Source organism: Dama dama, chromosome 26 (genome assembly GCF_033118175.1).
Source record: "Dama dama isolate Ldn47 chromosome 26, ASM3311817v1, whole genome shotgun sequence".
Classification (NCBI taxonomy): Eukaryota; Metazoa; Chordata; class Mammalia; order Artiodactyla; family Cervidae; genus Dama; species Dama dama.
The window spans coordinates 45,029,455-45,052,935 of NC_083706.1; the positions used below are offsets into that span (position 1 = coordinate 45,029,455).

The 23,481-nt window shown below is 42.9% G+C and overlaps 1 protein-coding gene across 3 annotated transcripts in view; it reads right to left on the minus strand.

Moving 5' to 3' along the window:
• Positions 1-9,692: 9,692 nt before the first annotated feature.
• Positions 9,693-23,481, minus strand: part of IPCEF1 (interaction protein for cytohesin exchange factors 1) — a 161,074-nt gene continuing 147,285 nt past the window's right edge. For all 3 annotated transcript variants that reach the window (XM_061130184.1, XM_061130182.1, XM_061130183.1), the window contains 2 exons: positions 22,421-22,614; positions 9,693-15,859 (listed from right to left, as the gene is read on the minus strand). In XM_061130184.1, coding sequence (XP_060986167.1) covers positions 15,653-15,859; positions 22,421-22,614 — 401 coding nt within the window. In that variant the 3' untranslated portion in view covers positions 9,693-15,652. The remainder of the gene's footprint in view (positions 15,860-22,420; positions 22,615-23,481) is intronic.

Consider the following 23,481-nt stretch of genomic DNA (forward strand, 5'->3'; position numbering starts at 1 on the left):
TCTTGAGTGCTGGATCCTCTAGTTTGGTCAGAGCTTCAGTAACGGAGCCAGAGTCAAATTGAAATCAATCAAATCCACCTCCGGTTCTTACTGGACACACCATTTCAGGCAAAGTATTTAATCATTCTGAGCTTAGTTTGCCCACTTACCACATGAAAGAAACCTATTTCATATAAAAGAGATAATGTACTACTAATAATAGTATAATGCATACTGCCTTACACATAATACATGGGCAGTATGTGTTCATGCCGTTAAGTCACCAGCTGGTCCCTGTCTTGACCAGTTGATAAGTATAAATATTCCAGTAAGGAGGAAGGAAATTTAATCAGTAATCAAAGAACCTCCAGACACAGAAAATGCCAGGACCTACTGTCTTCACTGGTAAATTCTACCAAATATTTAAAGAATTAATGCCAGGCCATTTCAAACTCTTCCAAACAAAGAAGAGGAAAGAACACACTTAAAGTCAATTTACAAGGCCAACATTATTCTGATACCAAAGCCAGACAACAATAATACAAAAAATATTTAGGCTAATATTCCTAACTAACATAGATGTTCAGTTCAATTCAGTAGCTCAGTTGTGTCTGACTCTTTGTGACCCTGTGGACTGCAGCACACCAGGCCTCCCTGTTCATCACCAACTCCCAGAGTTTACTCAAACTCATGTCCATTGAGTCACTGATGTCATCCAACCATCTCACCCTCTGTCATCCCCTTCTCCTCCTACCCTCAATCTTTCCCAGCATCAGGGTCTTTTCCAATGAGTTAGCTCTTCTCATCAGGTGGCCAAAAGATTGGAGTTTCAGTTTCAAAATCAGTCCTTCCAATGAATATTCAGGACTGATTTCTTTTAGGATGGACAGGTTTGATCTCCTTGCAGTCCAAGGGACTCTCACAAGTCTTTTCCGACACCACATTTCAAAAGCATCAATTCTTCAGCACTCAGCTTTCTTTATAGTCCAACTCTTACATCTAAAATGACTCTTAGAAAAACCATAGCTTTGACTAGACGGACCTTTGTTGGCCAAGCAATGTCTTTGCCTTTTAATATGCTGTCTAGGTTGGTCATAACTTTTCTTCCAAGGAGCAAGCATCTTAAGAAAAGCAAAAAGCATCCAAATTGGAGAGAAAAAGGTAAAATTGTCTCTCTTGGCAGTGACACAGTTTTATAGACAAAAAAAGTCCTAAAGGAGAAAATTCTGCCATTAGTGACAGCACAGATGAATTTGAAGGACATTAAGTGAAAGAAGCAGGCACAGAAAGACAAATACTGCATGATCTCAGTCATATTTGGAATCTAAAAAAGTCAAACTCACTGATGCAGAGATTAGAATGGCAGTTGCCAGGGGTAGGGAGTGGGGCGAATAGGGAAATGTCAGTCAAAGAACTTTAAAGCTCAGAATTTCTGGGCATCTAATATACAACTTTGTGATTGTAGTCAATATAATACTGTATCATATAATTGAAATTTTCTATGAGAGATCTTAAATGTTCTCACCACACAACACACAAAAAATGATAACTACATGAGATGATGGATATGTTTATTAGCCTTGATCATGGTAATCATTTCACAACATATGCATATATCAAAACTTCACATTGTATACCATAAATATATACAATTTTTATTTGTTAATTACATCTCAATAAAACTGGCAAAAAAATTCTAATAAGTTTTTTCATAGATATAATCAAGATTATTCTAAAATTTAGATGAAAATACAAAGAGCTAGAATAGCTAACTTATTTTGAAAAAGCAAAGAAAGTGAGAGGAAGCAGTCTGCCAGAATTCAATTTTTATTTATATAGCTGCAGTAATCAAGACTGTGGGATACAGGCAGAGGGAGATGCACAGAAAGGAAATGAAGAGAACCAACTTAGAAATAGATCCACACAAATACACCAAACTGATTTCTGACAAACGTGCAAAAATTCAATGAACGAAAGATAGCATTTTGAACAAGCGGTTCTGGAGCCACTGGACATCCATAAGCAAAAATTAACCTCAATTTAAAAGGTTCATAAGCATCACGCTTTGTATAACAAATACTACACTGTCCTTAATAAAATGGGCTAATGATAAAGTCATATTAGGACATTTTTGCAAGGCAGTATGTTTTTTTAACTTTTTACCTTATACATTAGAGTATTGCTCAGTCGCTCAGTCGTGTCCAATTCTTTGTGACCCCATGGACTGTAGCCTACCAGACTCCTCTGTCCATGGGAATTCTCCAGGCAAGAATATTAGAATACATTTCCTTCTCTGGGAGAATTTCCCTACCCAGGGATTGAACCCAAATCTCTTGCATCTCCTATCGTGGTAGGCAGATTCTTTATCACTGAGTATAGGTGATTAACAATGTTGCATTAGTTTTAGGTGTTCAGCAAAGTGATTCAGTTATACAAGTATCTCTTCACTTTCTAATCCTTTTCCCATTTAGGTTGTTAATAATATTGAGTAGACTTCCCTGTGCTATACAGTAGGTCCTTGTTGGTTATCCATTTAAAACATAGCGACAAGTACGTGTCAATCCCAAATTCCCTAATTATTCTTCTCCCTCACCCTTCCCCCAGTAAGCATTTTTAAAGAGATATTTGCTTAACTTGGATGTCTAGGTAAAGTGAGAAAGAAAATCTCATGGTCTAACCCTGGTCAATAATTTGTAAAGACAGGTGATGACAAGGGTAAATACTTAAGTTCCAATCAATGTTTGAAAGGTATGAAATGGAGCATTTTGTGCATAATGTATAAAATCAAGATGTATTGTGAGGTTGCTAATGAATGATTCTGACTTTCACTCATGGATTAGATGATACTTAAAGTATACTAAGGTGGTGGGTTAGGTGTGTGAAGTAAAGAGCAATTGCATTCTGGACTCATTCTCAGGGCTGATAAACTATTGAGCAAGAAGAAAAACAATATAGTCCTCACTATGCCAAGCTTCCCAGGGTACCCGTACACAGCACAGAACAAAAAGGGCCCCGCCATGTGAAAAAGTCAGGCAGAGAGGTGGACAGCTGCCTTAGATCAGGTTCCATAGAAGCATGACCAGAGACAGAGATAATTGTTGAAGTGATGAAGAGAGGAGTGCCCTCAGAAGGGACCTCGGCAAGTAGGGTAGGGAAGGAGAAGAAAGCTAATGAACAAAAAGAGATCTGGATGTAAACCAGCTTTAATCTGCTTGCAAGGGCTACTCTGAAGCACATACTGCACCATGGAGTTGGTCTCATCTTAATACAAGGGAAACAAAGTTGTCCCCATGTCAGTCCAGTTCAGTCATTCAGTCGTGTCCAACTCCTTGTGACCCCATGGACTGCAGCACGCCCGGCCTCCCTGTCCATCGCCAACTCCCAGAGTTTACTCAAACTCATGTTCATTGAGTCAGTGATGCCATCCAACCATCTCATCCTCTGTCATCCCCTTCTCCTTCCACCTTCAATCTTTCCCAGCATTAGGGTCTTTCCCAAGGAGTTAGTTCTTCTCATCAGGTGGCCAAAGTATTGGAGTTTCAGCTTCAGCAGCAGTCTTTCCAATGAATATTCAGGACTGGTTTCCTTTAGGATAGACTTGTTGCAGTCCAAGGGACTCTCAACAGTCTTCTCCAACACTACAGTTCAAAAGCATCAATTCTTCAGTGCTCAGCTTTCTTTATAGTCCAACTCTCACATCCATACGTGACTACTGGAAAAACCATAGCTTTGACTAGACAGACCTTTGTCAGCAAATAATGTCTCTGCTTTTTAATATGGTGTCTAGGTTGGTCATAACTTTTCTTCCAAGGAGCAAGTGTCTTCACAAGGGCTACTCTGAAGCACACATTGCACCATGAAGTTGGTCTTGTCTTAATACAAGGGAAACAAATTTGTCCCCTTGTAGATTAATTGATAATGGTCACTGGCTTCTGTGGGGGAAGTGGGAAAAAGAAAGCAAGAGAACAAGCTTCGGGAAGGCAGCTGCTATTCAACCAAAGGCCAGTCTCTGGCAAAAGAGGCACTTGTGAGCTGTTAGCAGCCAATATTCACTGGGGCTTGAGTCTGTCTGGATAAGGATCTGAACAGGGTACCATCTACATTCAAAGGAACCCTCCTTTTGAGCTCTTGCTTTTCACTGTCATATTAAGCTTGCTACATATTGGCACAGTCACAATTTCTAAACGAACTCCCAAGAGGCAAGTTAGAATGCTGAACTGTAGCCCAGCTGTGCTGTGGGTCCCAAGGCCTCCCATGACATTTTATCTCCCTCCTCCAGCACACATCCTAGGCGCCATTTCTTTGCATATCGGCTTCCTGATGCTCCAAACCTCATCTCTGAGTTCCTGGCCACCATACACTCCTCAGGCCAGTGACTGCTCTTGCCCTTTCATTGGGCAAGTTATAATCAGCCATGGAGGATCAAGAGATGTCCCTGTGGATTGTCTGAGTGCCAAACGTATTTTTCCCTCTTCCACTATGTACCCACAATCTTATCTCCTTGTGGTTATCATAGTCAATAATCTCTGCCAGTATGGTAGAGCCTTTCAGGGCCCGCTGGTCTCCCAGCCTGAGGAGTTCTAAGTAACTAGGTGGTGTAGTCTTTGGTTTCTGGGACTCTCATGGCCACCCCCCCCCCCCAACCCCTTGCAGAAGTAGGACTTGTGCATCCACAGAGCCTGACCTTGGAAGGATGGAAAACAAATTCCCCAGCTGAATCTCTTGGAGTGACATTGAGTCAGCCAGTTCTATTTCTTGCCCCTTGCTTCCTTACCTATGTAATTTAGGGTACCATACAATGGCCACTGGCTCTTAAAAGTACACTGTATTCTGAAGGGTGGGGCTCCGCTCTCTTGATATATCTCCTACCAATAGGTGTCTCAGCTGCCCCTTCAGGAGACTTTTCCAAAGCTCTTTCAAGCCAGCAGCCTCTTAAACATATAGAATGTGATACAACCACCAGGGCCCATAGCTGTGTGCCCACTGCCTCAGTTCACTGGCCATCCAGGGGGCTGCTCATTAAGGTCATGGTCTTAGATTGTTCTGACAAGATGCCACAGGTGAGGTGACTTATCAGCAACAGAAATTTGTTTCTCACAGTTCTGGAAGCTGGAAGTCTGAGATCAGGGGGCCAGCAAGACAGGGTTCCGGCCACAGCCTTCTTCTGGGGTGCAGACTCCTGAATGCACCCTGTATCATCACATGGTGGGAAGAGATTAAACATCTTATAAGGTCACAATTCCATTCATGAGTGTGCCATCCTCATGACCTACAGCCTCCCAAAGGTCCCACTTCTAAATACCATCACATTGGGGATGTGATTTCAACCTATGAATTTTGGAGGGACACAGACATTCAGTCCATAACAGGGATGATATGCGGGATTGTCCCTCAGACATTCTGTGAGCCTCGGATGAATCCATATGTGGATCCTTGTCAATCCCAGTCGGGCTGAAGCACTGCCTTTTCCCAGATCGAAGGAAACATGTAGCTGTTTCCTTCAAGTTATCATAGTCAATAATCCCTGCCAGGATGGTAGACCTTTTCAGGGCCTGCTGGCCTCCAGCCTGAGGAGTTCTAAGTAACTACATGGTGTAGTCTTTGGTTTCTGGGACTCTCATTGCCCACCCCTTGCAGAAGTAGGTCTTGGAGACTCACAGAGCCTGACCTTAAGGATGAAAACACGTAGCTGTTTCAACTTGCCAACACGTAGCTGCTCCATCTCCTCAGAGCATGGCACCTTCTTGGGACCCAGCATTTGTTTTGTTCCTAGTGGGCAAGACGTTCAGCGGGAGCAGTAGCTTTCCCCCCTGGGGAGGAAGCACGTGATTCAGGGCCCGTGGTTAACATTCATCTTTGCCGCTGGGGTTTCTCTCTCCGGGAGCCCATGTGCAAGCCCTGGGGTGGGTCATGACAGAGGCTAGCACATACCAGTTGGCTGACTCATCCTGTCCACTTGGTTGCTGAGTGCTTCTTCTGAAATGGGTGCTCTCTGCTGGGATTAACTCAATGCAAAGATCAGATCCTCAGATCTTGTGCCAAAACCCACTCCCCTAACCCAGGCCTCTTTGTCCTCAGTGTTGCTGGGGCCGCCTCTCTCTCCACACAAAGTGGACGACCAGTGACCTGGCCTGAAGCTCTGACCCCTGGGTGGTTTTCTGCTCACCACTGGCTTTCAGAGTGAGGCTGTAGGACAGTTGAAAAGTTCATTTTTGACTCAAATTCACATATAAAGTCAACCCACTAATGACCTAGGTTTGGGCAGTTTCCTCTTTGGTCTGACAGTGAGAACTCCCCAGGAGGACAATGTGTGAACCCAGGGAGCAATGACTATGTAAACTTAGTAAGTGATATAAGTGTCTGATTCACTTGTTTATGACATCTCCTGGAGCCCTCTAGAGCTGCGGAAGGCCAATCTTAGCCACGCCACTCCCATTTTACACTAAATTACTTCTGGACCACTCGAAAGATACGTCTTAAATAACACTCACCACTTGGTGATAAGTTCTGGCTGCAAAGCCAGCTGATGTGCCTTGGTTAGACAGTCTATAGTTAGTATTCACCAGGGCTAAATAGCTTGCCAGGTACTATTTTTTTTTAATGGTAACTCATTCCCTGTTGTAGATGGCATGGCCTTGGTCCAGAATCCTAGGGATCTGTGCCTTGACTCTCATGATGGAGACTGTCACAGACTCCACATTGTTCCCTTCTGTATTGTATCTATCTCTACTACCTACTGTGGGATCTGCCAAGTCATATAGCCCAAGCACAAGAAGGATTACTTGCACTACAGTCTATTCTTACTGTAGAGCCCGTTCTTGTTCTGGGTTCTAGAAGATTCCCATGTCAATGAATGAAGTCAGAACAATCTTCCCAAGTACAGGACATGTTGCCTTCAAAACTTGAACAGACCCACCAAGCATAATGCTTCTTTCTTATTGTAGACATCTAAGCTTCCCAAGTAGCTCAGTGGTAAAGAATCCTCCTGCAATGCAGGAGACACAGGAGACAGGGGTTCAATCCCTGGGTCAGGAAGAGCCCCTGAAGAAGGCAATGGCAACCCACTCTAGTATTCTTACCTGGAATATCCTGTGGATAGAGGAGCCTGGAGGGCTACAGTCCATGGGGTTGCAAAGAATTGGACATGACTGAGCACATACACACACAAGGTACAATAATTTTGTCCTTTGCATGAGATGTCCTGGCTTTCCCCCAAGCAATTGGACCTCTAGATATTTCACACATTTAGCAAGACTTTGAGGCTTTGTTGAATCTGTCTCTCACTATCCGGAGTTCCTATGTCAAACCATAGCCTCTGAAGCACTTGCCCCTTCTTGCTCATCAAGTTCTTATTGCTTGTTATGTGATGCCATCAATATGGTGAACCAATATGATTTTCTGTGGAATGTTTAAATGATCCAGGTCCCTTTTAACTATATCATGACACATAGCAAGAGAATTAATATAGTCCTGGGTCAAGACCATAAATGCATTTAGTCATCCATTCCATACAGATGTGAACTGAAGGATATTGAAGAGAATCCACTTCCCAGCCAAGAGCTGTGGATGTAATCTGCTCTAGTAAAGAGACCACAGCAAACACTGCAGGTCAGAGGGTTATAACTTGGTTCAGTTAACAGGAATCCATCATAATTTGCCATGATTCTTCTTGGTTTTTTTAGGAGACAAACTTGTAACTTGAATAGGTATGAGTGGGCACCACTACCCCTGTACCTTAAAGTCCTTTAGTGGCACACTAACCTCTGCCGTTTCCCTCGGATGCAATGTTGGTTTTCATTTATTGTCTACTCTGAAAGAGGTAGCTTCAAGGACTTCTGTTGTCCTTTCTCACTGCAATACCTATTACTGGTCAAAAACTGACGTGAGAATTCTTCCAGCTTCCAAGTATAGCATTTCCAATTGTACATTTAGAAATGAGCGGGACTTCTCTGGAGGTCCAGTGATTAAGACTCTACACATCCACTGCAAAGGGTGCAGGTTCAATCCCTGGTCAGGGAACTAAGATCCCACATGTCACATGGTGCAGTCAAACATTTTAAAGAAGAAAAAGGAAATTAGAGGACATGGGCCATTTATCACTTGGCCTGTATATTTCCCTTCCCTCCCCTAACCCAGTGGCCATATTATTTGGAAGGGGTTCCTGGGAATCAGCAACAATTTGGATCCTATCAAACTTCCCTTGAAGGTATTTCTGCATACCACTGTCTTCCCGTGTATTTTGTGTCTGGAGACTCGTTTTCTATTAGCAATCTCCAAAGATCCATATGGTCAGCACCAGCCCCAGGCTGTCGCTGTTTGCCCATTGCACTAATTCTGACTACCTTGCTTGTGATTGCTAAGTGTTGCCATCTGGCCTTGGCATTTATTGGCCACAGCCACCCTGGTCGAGAATGAAGGGCATAAATAACATCCTGGCCTAAGTGGGTCTCATTTGGCTGAGGACCATTTTCTGGAAAAGGGGGATGCTATTAACTGCAAATCCTGAGGCATAACAACTCTGGACAAGTGAAGGGGTCTGGGCTGGCTTCCACAGCGTCCACAACAATAATCTTTGGCACCAGGACAGTAACTAGTGAAGCATCCAGGCACCCCACTGGCCTGGGAGTTCTGTCCCTTCCCCACACCACCTGCTCCGGACAAAACTGCCAACACACTTACCAGAGACTTCAGGGCAGGCAGAGTGCTTATGACTTCCTAAAGCATGAGACTAGAAAAACAAGCAGACCGGCATCAAGGAATTACCTATAAAGACAGGCTTGTTTGGGTTGTTCAAAGAGAAAAGACAAATACAGTACTCAGATAGTGATTTACAAGGGCCAAGATCAATGCAAATTCTACGCCTCTTGATACATTTGAACATCATCATGGACTCTAACTAGACTCTTGGACTCATTCCTGTGAGAGCAGTCTAGGACCTGGCACAGAGCAGCTCATATACCTAAGATGTTGAGGCCTAAGTCACCCTCTGCTAAATGATATTCAGTTCTCAAAAGCAACTTTCTAATGCTTTGTCTTTAAATGCAGGTGTTGTTAAAACTTGATCTAATTGTGAAACTCCTGTACCTGTCACACCTGAGTATGTGTCAGTTTAAAAACGAGAAAAATTTCCCCCTTTCTCATAAAAACGGAATTATTAATACTTTTCCTAAAGTGGATATATTTTGATGAAACCAAATTTGCCACATGGTATGACAAAGGATTCCATGCTTGCCATTAAAACTTAGACATTCTGAAATTTGGGGAAGACACCGATGGTTCAGGGGGACTAAACAGGATATTTGAAATGGAGGTTTACAGCCAGTGGATCAGAGTAAAGGCAATTTATGATGCTACTTCAGTATTTTCATTGTCCCTTTTTCACAGAGATATCTTATGTGTTTTAAGGAGCTTATGTGCTACTGGTTGTAATTTTTGTAATCTGCAGATTTTTAAGATTCTCTAAACAAAATGTGGGTACATAAAAATGATGAGGTAAATTGTGTGCATCAACAATTTTGAAAAGTGTAAATATCTCGGTATCAAGAAAGCTGTCAGCTGAGGACCACTGGAGAAGGTCACCTTAGTTATTGTTGAAATAGATTTCTCAGTAAACTTTCATTTAAAAATTAAAAAATCGTCTAGAAGCAATTATTTTAAAGCTGCCACCAGAGGGCGCCCTAATCTTTGTAGACAATAAAAGCCCAGCCACTCAATACTTCCCAGGGAATTTTTATTTTGACCAAGCAACATTGCAGGGCAGAAAATGAACACGAGCAGAACATTTCCACTGTTTCCCATGTCATTTTACTAGACATATTTTCTCCTGTTTTTATTTTTATCTGACAAGTCATCCTCAAACACAGAAAGCAGGAGAAATGAGTCATGCCTCTTTTTTCAGTTCGTTCCAAGAGGGGAGATGACAGAGTATGAGATCGAAGGTATTGTTTCGACAGTAACATCTTGCCCGCAAACATCATGCAGTGCAAAAAGTCACATCCCCATCATGCAAGGACGTTAAAAGACACGGTGGAATAAAATCCTGGGCTTTATGACGAGATGTTAATCGTCTCCCTGGGGCATGCGTCCCCTTTTGGATTCAAGGTAAAGAAATATCAAAACAGGGCAGTGAAGTCTTCTCACAGCACAAGAAACAGAAGTATTATTCAAAACGTAGAATCCATTTCTTCATTTTCTCTGTGGTCTGTGGTGATGTGTGCAAGGGTGAAGATGTGCAGAGAAGGCTTCCTGTCTCACAACACACAGAAACGAGTTCATTATCTTGTTCACTGAGACAGCAGCTCCGGGTGCTGGAGGAATGACTGATCCACCTCAGTCCATTTCCTATGAGTTCTTAAAATCTAGTTTCGGGGGCTTCCATTTTTGTGACATATTACAAAACCCTAGGGAGGCAGTCACTCCACATTTCTAGGACTCTATTTCTCTTATATATAAGTATCAGTATACCCCCCCCAAAAAATTAATATGGTGAAGTCAATTGGAAAACCCCAATCAAATATCAAATATTAGACGGAAGAGGAGATCCATCCTAAAACTTCATTTAGACATGGCGGCTTTGCAACACAGAGTGACTATTGGGTGGCCCCCTTCTGCACCTAAATTACTCACTTGATCTTCTGTGGACTTCATCAAAATATTATCAATTGGAGTATCATACAAAGAGGTATATGTCCATAAATTTATATATGGCTGGAACTGGTACAGTGCCTCTCCTCAAAAGACTTGAAAGTGTCTGGTTTGCCTCTGTGATACTGCTTATGATTTAGAGGCTATCTAAGGAAATTAGCATAATGACATAAAAAAGAGCTGAGAGCAACTTAAGGTCCTAACCCTTAATCACTAAGCTCAGTGTCTGGCCTCTCCTGACACGTTTAAAAAGGAAAAACAAACAGATCTCTTTCATCCAAGGATCTCACAGCTCCTACCAAGCAGTGTAATTTACAGAAGGAAGGAAAGGAAGCCGGATGATAAGTTACGCCCCAATCCACAGCCAGCCCAGCAGCAGATCAGTATGGGAGGAACAGTAAACTTTCAGGCCGCGAGGAAGAGACTGTACTCAAGGAACAGGGGCCCTCGGGTTTCTGGTGGATGACCTCGGAAAAGCCATCATGGCCCTGGGCCACGGCAGTGCAAGGGCATGTACAGTCAAGTTCACCTGCTGGGCCCCCACACCACCGCGCAAGGCAGAGATGGAGGGAGACTCACGCTCACGTCCTGGCCAGACCACGTGGGGGCCTCCCCAAGGCACTTGCACTCCTTGGCCAGAAGGAATGATAATCCACAGCCATCCCGAGTATTACAGAGACTCCTCCGGAGGCGGAGGGGGAACCTGAAACACATCCATTTGCAAACTACTACAAAGTGCTACTTAAACCTAAGGCACCATCATGTCACCTTGACCTCTGACTCCAGCACAAGCGTTTCCCCAAGCTTGCTTCTGGGAGTCTTCACCATAGTGTGCTTTAGAGTCTTCGTCCAAGGCTGTAGGCCAGGGGTGTGGTAACAGAGACTGTGACACAACTCAGGATTACTCAACGCAACAGACATCCTCCACGTGAGGGACGCGACTCAGCAGATCCTGCAGTGGTCCGATCAGTGAAAGCATCACATCATGCACAAGGCAAGCAGTGGAGGGAAGCAGTCCCCCGACCCACAACAACCCCAGAGAGGAGTCCAAGCCAGATCCTAGTCCACGGCAGGTGCCATAGGTTCAGACCCAGTTACGCTCAGAGCTTCTCCACTTCCTGAGTGGTCATGGTGGTGTGCGGTTCCACAGCCCTTGACAACAGATCTCTTTTGTCCCAGGGTCTCACAGCTCCTAACAAGCAATGTACTTTACAGAAGGAAGGAAAGGAAGCAGAATGATAAGTTACACCCCAATCCACAGCCAGCCCAGCAGCAGATCAGTATGGGAGGAACAGTAAACTTTGACAACAGCAAAGGGTATAGGAACCTCCCCTTAGACCCACACGAAATGGCCCCAAATCCATTTCAGAGATGGTCCAGTCCTCAGGAATAAATCGGAAGTAATCCACTTTTCTCGGTATCCCTCAGATAAGAAAAAAATGGCTTCATGCACAGAGAGACTTACTGGCATTACTTCTGAAGAACGTCACCCTCCTGTTCTCCCTTCTCTTGCCCTCTTCTTCAACCACAGCTGAAGGTGGGAACTCAGAGCTGCTGCCCCCCTACTTCCTAGCACAACAGAACACAGACTGAACACATCCCCAGAAGGGAAGTCACAAGTGAGCATGTGAGTCTGGTCTAGAAAAGCTGGGCGCGAAATCCTGCAACTCAGTTTTAACTTTCACGGGGGTGGGGGGGAGTTGGTTCTGTAGGGTAGCTGTTTCAACTAACAAAGCAAAAATGTGTCAACTGACTTCACCTTGAAAAGTAATTGAAAGACTGGATTAAGTCATCTCACAGATCTATTTTGCCTTTAAATTGGGGTGGTACCAGTGGACTTGAAAAGGTCAGTTACATGTATATATTAACGAAAAGTCACAGTAAAGCATTAAAATATATCTGCAAGCTGTTGAAGCACTTCCTCCTGGGGAAAACTGGTTTGACATCTATCAGGTGGTGCTAGAAACCAAAGAGAAATAAGGCAGAAGAACATATATCATAATATCTTTTCCTCCATGATTTATCAGCTTTTCTCACCACTTTGTTTCCATTGAGAACCCTAAACAATCCACCTTCTGATTACAGAAAGAATTTGACCTGTATGCAGGTCAAGAAGCAACAGTTAGAACCAGACGTGAAACAACAGACAGGTTCCAAACTGGGAAAGAAGTACATCAAGGCTGTATATTGTCACCCTGCTTATCTATCTTATATGCAGAGTACATCATGAGAAATGCCAGGCTGGATGAAACACAAGCTGGAGTCAAGGTTGCCAGGAGAAATATCAACAACCTCAGATATACAGATGACACCGCACTTATGGCAAAAAGCGAAGAGGAACTAAAGAGCCTCTTGATGAAAGTGAAAGAGGAGAGTGAAAAAGCTGGCTTAGAACTCAACATTCAAAAAAACGAAGATCATGGCGTCTGGTCCCATTACTTCATGGCAAATAGACGGGGAAATGGGGAAACAATGGAAACAGGAAGAATTAGATGCAGCTAATTACAAGCATAGAAAGCTGAGTGCTGACAAATTGATGCTTTTGAACTGTGGTGTTGGAGAAGACTCTTGAGAGTCCCTAGGACTGCAAGGAGATCCAACCAGTCCATCCTAAAGGAGATCAGTCCTGGGTGTTCATTGGAAGAACTGATGCTGAAGCTGAAACTCCAATACTTTGGCCACCTCATGCGAAGAGTTAACTCATTGGAAAAGACCCTGATGCTGGGAGGGATTGGGGGCAGGAGGAGAAGGGGACGACAGAGGATGAGATGGCTGGATGGCATCACCAACTCAATGGGCATGAGTTTGAGTAAACTTCGGGAGCTGGTGATGGACAGGGAGGCCTGGCGTGCTGCGATTCATGGGGTCCCAGAGTCAGACATGACTGAGTGACTGAACTGAACTGACTGAACTGAATTACAGGCAGAATCAATGATAATTTCTAGAGTAAAGAGGATGAAACACCAGTCTTCAAACCAGAAGCTTCAGGGTCCAGCCTGAAGACCTGAATCATTCCTTCTCTTGGGGCCAACAGTTCCACCTGGGGCAACAGTACCTTAATGCTTACTGGGTCAAACTGACCAGCATGGCGTTTATCTCTCAGAAGCTTCTAGTATTACAATGTGCTTCTTGCTTGGTTTCCACCCCCTCCTCTTCTTAATGCTAAAGTTGTTTTTTGTTTACAAAATAGTAAGACTTCTTAGTAAAGCTTACGGAAATTTTTAACAACTATTTCCACTTAGTTTGCATTTAAAATTCAGGGTGGGGTTATTTCCATTTGAATGTCAAGCCACACACTCTGACACTACAAAGGCAATGAGGTTGTGTTGACAATTTGCTCAAGGTCAGGCTGAAATGGGTCTCTGAGGTGTTGCGGTTATTCTTATGGAGAGAAGTATTCGTGGTGATTAGTGAGTGGAGACTTGCCTCCTGTTTCTCTAATAAAATGAGTTCCCTTTAAGGGTATTGGTCTATTAGTCTTCAGAAGACTGCATTAGTTGTGCTTCATTTGGTTTAGGATGTGTGGGCATAAATGGCATAAAACTTAAAGTGTATTTACTAGAAGGGATGATGTAAGAGGAAAGTCCTTTTCTGGTTAGGAGAATGGTTTACAACAGATAGAAAGCTAAGCATTCTCGGGACAGAGACAGAAAGACAGAGACAGAAGCAGAGAGAAAAGCCAGAAAATAAAGATTATCATCAGCAATGCATGCCCTACATTTATCCCACAAGATTTCCTGAGCATTCCTCAGACATTATAGTGCAATATCATAACTCCAATGAATCCATAGTATTTCTATTTTTCTCAAGCAAAAAGGATATACTTTGAAATATATACTGAACAAAACATACTATAGTATATAGCCTCTTTTAAGACACTAGTAATCTGAACTTCTATAAATATCCTTAAATAATAAACATATTATATATAGCTATTCACATAGTGACACATACACATACAAAAATAAAACAATTTTAACTTTTTTTTTTGGAGTAAAGATACTAAAAGTTTCAGACACCAGAATCACCTTGTCAATATTGATCCTGGGGATCATGGATATACATTTATTTATTTAATGGCCATGTTGTGCTTTTTGTGGGATCTTAATTCCCCAACCAGGGATTGAACCTGGGCCTTCGGCACTGACAGCATGGAGTCCTAACCACTGAACCACCAGGGAACTCCCTGCATGCATATACCATGCATAGCTACCACACCCAAGGGCAATGGCAGGAAACACTCCTCGCTGGATGTTTTTACTATGTCCTGGTTCAGAAAAGCTTAGGTCGGAATAGAAGTGTCCAAGTGTGATGAGAGAGTTGTCTTTAGCTGTTGTGTGGAAAGGACACATGAATCTGGTCCCCTACCCCAACCGGGATAAAGTGTGAAAATATTAAGCTGTCCTTTGAATGAGTGGAATACAGAACATGTCTCCTTCTTGAGGATTCCCATACACCATTTGCAATGAAGCATTTCTCAACACGTGGGAAAGTCACCACCATTCTGGACCAAAGGCAAGGAACTTGGGTTCCACGATACCACATCTGTCCTGCTCCGGGTGCTCTATAGAAAGCATTCCTCCACTCAAAAGGTGATTTGGGGAACTCAGCTACCCAACCAGATGGAATATGTACATTCTTCTTTTAGAAAACAGAATATTTCTATGAAGAAGTATCCCTGCCAAAAGTGATCTTTTGTCCGTGGAATGCTGTCCTTCTCTTGAGAACAAGAAACAGAAGATGTGGTTCTCATATCCCACCTAGAACCCAGTGTGACCAGCGGTCCCAGAAGGAACACAGACACAGATTTCTCAGCTGAACTCCATCCCTCCAGTCCGATGGGAGCACTGGAATTGGTGAGGCAGCATCATTGTTTGTTTTCATCCCAACCGCATCCCTCTAGGAGGAGCTGGTGTTTCCAGAAACTGGGTTTCAGTTTTCCTTTACAAGGAAAAATATGAAGCTATTGCAACGTCTTGAAGAGTTGCCTGAGGGGTAAGACAGGAGGGGAGAGTATCCTGGCTTGTTCTCAGATAGAATTTTCAAGGCGGGCAGAGGAAGGTGGTTTCTGGGGGGAGCCTTCGGAGGCAGAGGTGGGGCTTCGCCTCTGCTGATGTTGCTGATAGATGTCCTGGATCAGCAGGGTGTTCATGACCTTCCACTCCCTATATTTTCTGGCTGTCAGCTTCGGATCATCCAGCAGCTGGTTAATCATGGCCAGGTCGTGTTCTTTACACTGTCCAAGTAGGGAAAAAAAGAGAGAGAGAGAGGAGGGTGAGATGTGATAATGATCTTAATCTCGATAAACCATCTTCAGCCTTTTGCAAATAAATGCACATATACCTTGACCGTAAAATTATCAAAGTGTTTTTACACACTAATATTCAAATCCCCACAATAGTCCTAAGAGAAATGGCAGGACACCTGCCCATTTATATAGGCTAACCACAGAGATAAACATCCCACACAAGGCTTGGGGGAAGAACTGGACACAGAACCCAGGTCTCCTATGTCACTGTTTCCTGATGAATCCAGTGTTCCACACCACAGTCATATTTCTATCTCAGTGTGAGCTTTATTCCTCCCGGAATGGATAACTGTATAACCATGTAGTTGACCATCCAAACTTTATGAAGTTGGGACACAGTACTTTTTCTAAGACATAAGACAGTACAAAATATCTCTCTTTTCTTTTCTTTTTTTTTTTTTCTCTCTTTTTTTTTCTCTTTTATTTTCTATTAAATTGTACTAATTTTAAATAAATTTCACACTCTTATTTAATGTATACAGACTAAATAGGCTATCTTTTTATTCAAAGACGATATCATTAAACTTCCATCCAAACAAGGTGTATTTCAATGAAGCCAATAGTCTATTCATATCATTTCACCCTGCCTCCTCTGCAACCAGTGACACACACTTCTGAAATGTCAGTCTCAGGTTAGGGGACTTTTCTGTAGTCAAGAAATGGAATGAAACATACGACGTATCAGTCTCCACATTCAAAAAAAAGGTTTCTCAGCCTAACACATTTATCGCAAATCTATTCCTGCTTCCTCCATCTCTGTGACCGTAATCCCAATTTGGGACATAAAGGCTCACCTATCACCCTTCATCTGCTGCTACAGCCTCCAAGTGAGGGTCCTGCCTCCAGCCCCCACTTTGTATCCACCCTCTGTCCGACAGTCCAGGGGGTCCCCCTGAAATTCTGAGTCCTCTTAAAGTTTTCCCTTCTCACCCAAGTTTCCACAGACATGAGCCCATTTGTTGATTGTCCACTTGCCTCTTCCTTTCCTCTCTAGGAGTATTGATGTGGGTTTTCTCCCCCACACAATGCTTCTTCACCACCCCAGGACATGTTACACAGAGGACCTTCTTCACCTGCTACTAAGTCGCTTCAATAGTGTCTGACTCTGTGTGACCCCAGAGACAGCAGCCCACCACGTTCCTCCATCCCTGGGATTCTCCAGGCAAGAATACTGGAGTGGGTTGCCATTTCCTTCTCCAATGCATGCATGCATGCATGCTAAGTCACTTAAGTCGTGTCCGACTCTGTGAGACCCTATGGACAGCAGCCCATCAGGCTCCCCTGTCCACAGGATTTTCTACGCAAGATTACTGGACTGGGTTGCCATTTCCTTCTCCACTTTTTCACCTGATGGACTCTAATTCCTAGAGTGATTTTCACATGGAATATTTCCCAATCTCTCTCTCTCTTTTTTTTTTCAATGGATTTTACTACAGCTGATAAATGTACATTCATTTCAGGCATAGGACCTTCTTCATTCTTCTTCACCTAGTGGACCCTAATTCCTAGAGTGATTTTCACATGGAACATTCATTGCCCAATCTCTCTCTCTCTCTCTTTTTTAATGGATTTTACTACAGCTCATAAATGTACATTCACTTCAGGCATCATGCTCTCCAAAAAACTGAACCCCCCGATTGAACTGAGATGCTTTTTTCATGCTTGCATGCCTTCCAATGCTTGGAACCCTCTTAGAACTTATCACGTCACACTTAGATGTTCATGGGTCTGTCACGTCGTCTATTCTAAAGGAAGGTGACAAGGAACATATTTTATTCATTCCTGTATTCTCCTGTACCTCACTCAGGGCTGAGTGCCGGCTAGACATTCAGTTGTGAACTATCTCTGCTAGATCCGGGGCAGCAGGTACAGAGGTGAACATTCACTACTGTGCTCACTGGTCAAAGTTCAAACTCACGCCCACTGCCATTAAGTGGACTTTCACTACTATTCAGTAATTATGTTTTCTCATCCCTTTTTTTTTCCCCACTCCCCTAAATGACTATTTCAGAGTTTCTCATTTCTGCTCAGATCTCTTCCCCAACCCTCCCCTGTAGCTGATGACCCGGCTCTTTATTTTTTTGAGGAAATGGAAACAATCACAACAGTAGTTCTCCCAAGCTCCTGTTGCCTTCTATCTGCATCAGCACAGATACATGCTGCCTTCCTTCCTGTTCACTCGGGTGAAATATCTGTGCTTCCAGCAAAGACCCATCTCTCTACTTGTAAAAGCACGTTCTTTCGTACATCCAAGAAATTGGCTCCAGCAATTCTCACTCCTTTGCTGTGACTCATCAGGTTCCCATCTCCAGGTGATCATTGTCACCGGCCTACTCGTATGCTCTTATTTTTCCCACCATAAAAGCCCTTCCTTGACCCCCTTCCCTCTTCCATTCTTCTCTGTCTCCAATGTCCTTGTGCCCGCCTTTTGAGACCCACTGGCACATGAATGTATTGTTTGTGCTCTACATTCAGCTTTAACTTATGCTTTATTTGGACTGTTTTATTATATTTTCTTGTCTTCTTTTCCTGTTTCTAAATTAACCAGAATAATATGGATTTCAAGGGAAAAGGTCCACACACATAGTAATCTGAGTAGTGAGATTTATCATTTTGAATCACAAAAGCAAGAGTGTGGTGATAGATGGAGGTTAAAAGATACATTTGGGTCTCAGGAAGGAGAGAAAAACTGTGCAGAAGGAAAGTAACCAAAGAGGAATAACAAAGAGGTTGGCCAAGACCAAGAAACAGAGGAAAGAAAGGTAAGTAAGTAAGTTAAGTGGGTAACTAGGAAGGATTGCTAAAAAGTCAAACAGAGTCAAGACAGTTTTCTCTCTGAGTCCAGCATCAACACTGCAAAAAACAATCTTTCCCACTCCCAAAAATATGCTTCTATTCTCTACCCTTACCATAGTACTATCATAAGTCGTCACTTAAGAATTTTACATTGTTCTTAAGAAATCTTGACATCTGTTCAGAGAGAGATCCTAATATGCTATTGAAGAAATTATTAATTAAGATCTTGGCAAATCAACAAAATTTGGAAAACTGATTTTTTCAAGGCAAAAATGAATTCACCACCCCTCTAAAGGGGATAAAAGGTTTTAGGAAAGGATCTCTTCAACTTTGGGCGAACACTTCTCATATGGCTTCTAGCTCTAAATAATTCAAATTTCTTCCCATTCAGCTCAAGTCTGTGTTAGTTCCTTTATGGATAAAAGAAAAAAACTGAGATAAGAATAGAGAGGAAGGAAATTAGCAAAACAATAAAACTCTCTGAGCTCCTTCCTAGGCTTGGCAAGCCGGGGTCAAGAGCATCAGGCAAAAGCCCTGCTTCACCCCTGTAGAGCAAGAGGCTTGCTGAATGCTTTGAACTACTTTTACGACATCCTTCTGGTTTTCTGGCAGGCAGGCAGGCAGGGTCTGATAGGAGTTCTGAAAAATACCATCTTTTCATTTTTTTACTCCAAATATTCAGTGCATGGCTTGTATCAAGACCTAAGCATTGGAAATGGATTCTACCAGAGCAGTTAGGCAAAGAAGGGTCTGTTCCTCTTCAGATACAAGTGAGGGTAGTTTTCGGAGAAAGTTTCAGTTGGACTCATTAATCATTCCATTAATCATTCATTTAAAAATAAAGACAGGCTTAGCCAAAAGGCAGGGGAGGTGGAGCTCTCGGAGACTCTTAAAGAACTAAAGATCTCCAGTGTGTGACGCGATAGTTTGCTCAACTTCCTAAAAGAATTTCCATAAACAGTATTCATTCCAATACAATCCCAGTGCAAGGATTTTTCTTTATTTCTGGAATGTGCTTACCACTACTATAAACATTATTATTAAAATAGTTTCCTTGTTTCTGCATGAAACTGCTTTTTTTTCACTTGTCCACACTCCAGCTTTGAAGTACTTTTTTAAATAAATATTTATATTGCAATGTAATATACACAGAGCAAAATGTACACATAAAGTCTGGACTTAATAAAATTATCACAAAAAGAACACATCTGTGTAACCACTGTCACAGTCAAGGAAAGACTCTTATCTGGCATTTCAAAAGCTTTACTGTGGTCCTGCCCAGTTTATATCCTCCCCTTTTCCTCAAAGGTGACCACTATCCTGACAGCTTGAGTTTTAAAGACTGGTGGAGTGGTTAAGAATCCCCCTGACAATGCAGGGGACATGGGTTCAATCTCTGGTCCAGGAAGATCCCACATGGCCCAGGACAACTAAGCCTGTGTGCTGCAACTACTGAGCCCTAGAGCTTGAAAGCTACAACTACTGAACCTGTGTGCTGCAACTAATAAAGCCCACATGTTTAGAACCCATATTCTGCAACAAGAAAAGCCACTGGGATGAGAAGCCTACGCACCGCAACTTGAGACTAGCCTACATGCAGCAATGGAGACCGAGTGTAGCCAATAAATAAATGAAAAAAAAAAATTAAAGATAGTTAGAAGAAAATTATTCTGATAGCTTTCTGACCTGAATGAGCATGCTTGTCCCAAATGATCATTCTCTAATGAAGAGGTTGATGTGTTGTTTTTTTTTTTCTTTTTTCCAACAAGGTCAATTTCCACGTCATCCTGCCCTCTGACCTTGTAGGAGATTCACAGGAATACACAATGTGGAATATATCTCATCAGCCCCAGCCTAAGGGATTTGTGGAAAGGCCTTCTTTCCAGTGATGTTCAGAGAGTGCAGCTGGGTGGGGCTGAAATAATCCAATGTTCCTTGCTCCCTGGTATTTATGCCCTTCTGTAATTCTCCTTCTTGACTGTAGGGAGGCTCACCTAGCGACTTGCTTCTACTGAATAGAACACTGTAAATGCAATGTGAGGTCTCTCCTGAGGCTGGGGTATGACCCACCCTGCTTGCCCACTCTCCCCACCTTACTCGCTCTGCAGGAAGTGAGCTTCTACTTTGGGAGCTGCTCTATGAAAAGACTCACATGGGAAGGAACTGGGGGTGGCCTCCAGCCCACAGACAGTGAACAAATGAACAACTGAGACCGTCAGTCCAACAACCTGTAAGGAACTGAACTCTGCCATGAAAGAGCTTGAAAGCACACCTTCCCCCAGTGGAGGAATGTGGATAGCCCCAGCTGGTGCCTGGATTACAGCCTCATGAGAGACATGGAAGCAGAAACACTGAAGGCCACACCCAAATTCCTGACTTCCAGAAACTGTGAGACAATAAATGTCTAGTGCCTGGAGCTGCTGTGTTTGGGGGTATTTTGTCGCCTAGTTAAAAGATTACTAAAACCTGGGAAGAAAAGAAAAATCTGTTGGATTCATCAATTCTGTGGCTATAGTACATGAAGAACAAGAGGTCACAGAGAACCACAACTCTGCAAATATTGAGTTGGCCAAAAAAGTTCATTCAGGTTTTTCAGCAACATCCTAAGAAAAACCCAATGAACTTTTTGGCCAACCCAGTACGACAGAATATAACATATTTGATTTTGAAATGAGTGCTAGTGATGTTTTTCATCATTAAATGCTAGGGAAATTTCTCGACATTTGGGCTTTCTTTCTATAAATAAAATACACCTTTGCCTTTTATTTTTCAGCCACATTTTAGCAAGGCTTTTAGGGTGCTTAGGTTTTCTATGGATGAACAGGGGCATCTGACTAAGTCACTCAGTCATCTTTTATAGCCTTGTCTTTTTGCTTGCTGATACTTCTTCCCGGAAAGGGATTCATGTTCATAAGATAGGAAAGGACATGTACAAAACAGAATTAAATTTCAGGTCTGCCAAGGCTTTTCAGAATCTCTAAATCTTCTGCTAATTCAGAACTATTTTACAAAGTCTTCTGGCCTCCCCTTGTTTCTGCTGCCGTCTAAATGTGAAAGCAGGATGCTCTTGCTACAAAGAACCCTTTCAGTTACAGGAGGCCCTAGAAATAACTCCAGTACATCCAGTACACTACCCCTTATTCTCATGATGAAATCCCCTGCTACCAGGAAGTATCTCTTTCCCACTGCCCTGCTCTCATGGTGTTTTGTAGCTTCAAATCCAACAGCTTGAAGTCACCCAAGTTTTTGCTGTCTCTAAAATGAAGACATTTTCTTCTGGATCTAGTATAGAAGAATGGCCTCCTTTAATGAATCAGGTGAAATCCCAAGATCTTATTAAATATTACTGTGTACTCCCACCAGTTGACTATCTCAGACTCTCTCTAACATTTATTATTCCAGGTAGAAGGGTACAAAAACAAGTTACACATGATCCTTGCCATCTTGAAGCTTAATATTTGAGATTTTATGCCAGAGTGAATGCAAAAGTCAAGGCCTATTGTAAAAATCGCATTCCCTAGGGCCTTAGGAATGTCAAGGGTCAACTCACCCTGTAGAGACTGTATTGGCTTCACTGCCTTTCCCCACCCTCTAGCCACATAAACACACTGAGGTTAGCATGGATTGTTCCACACACCTAACATTTTCTCACCCCACATCCACAGAGTTCATCCACCGTCTGGAACTTCTTACCTTTAACGTGCTATTCAAAGTTCGTATTTTGTGGAGTTTCTCATTTATGGATGGATTCTTGCACCGCTTGACAAAGGACTTTCTCAGCTCCTTTCTGGTTGAAGGTCGTCGGTCCCCAAGAGGAGACAGACTAGCTTGCTCTAACGATTTGTAGAGCTTCTCCATTTCGTCATCTTCAGATGCTTTTGTCTCTTCTATTAAAATAAAAAAACAACAATACGCCCAGTTAATCAAGGACAGAACATTTGACACTGTGGCCCTAAAACAAGATCCTCCTGACACCTTCATCTTAGACCTCCAGGCTCCACAATGGTGAGATGTACACTTTTATTGTCTAAGCCACTCAGTTGATGGCACTTAGTCACGATAGCCCATGTTCCCTTTGAAGGCTCTGGGGCAGGATCTGTTCCAGGCCTCTCTCCCAACTTTTGATGGTTCCTTGGCTCTTGGCAGCAGGACTCATCTTCACTTGGTGTCTTAGGGTGGGCGTGTCGGTGTGTCCCAATATCCCCTTTTATAGACACCAGTCATATTGATCAGGGGGACATCAATCTCTGATTTAGATGATATTTGGGCAAGACTCAGCGTTGACTTAGAGTTTAAGACTTGAGAGTTGATAATTGGAATGGATTCAGACTTCTGGAGATGTTGAGATGAATTCAGTTAGGACTTCAACACAGGGATTTTGGAAGGACAAAACTAACCCATAACAGTACACCCTCTGTGCTGTGTGCTCAGTTGCATCTGACTCTTAGTGGCCCCGGGAACTGTAGCTCACCAGGATCCTCTGTCCATGGACTTTTCCAGGCAAGAATACTGGAGTGGGTTGCCATTTCCTTCTCTAGGGGATCCTCCCCACACAGGGCTCGAACCTGCATCTTTTGCATCTCCTGCACTGGCAGGCAAGTTCTTTATCACTAGCACTACCTAGAAAGTATATACCCTGTGGCCTCCCAAAATTCATGTTCCCCTCACAGGCAAAATACATTCATTCATCCTAACATCACCAAAAGTCTTAACCCACTCCAACACTCAACTTTAAGTCTCAAACTCTAAGTCAA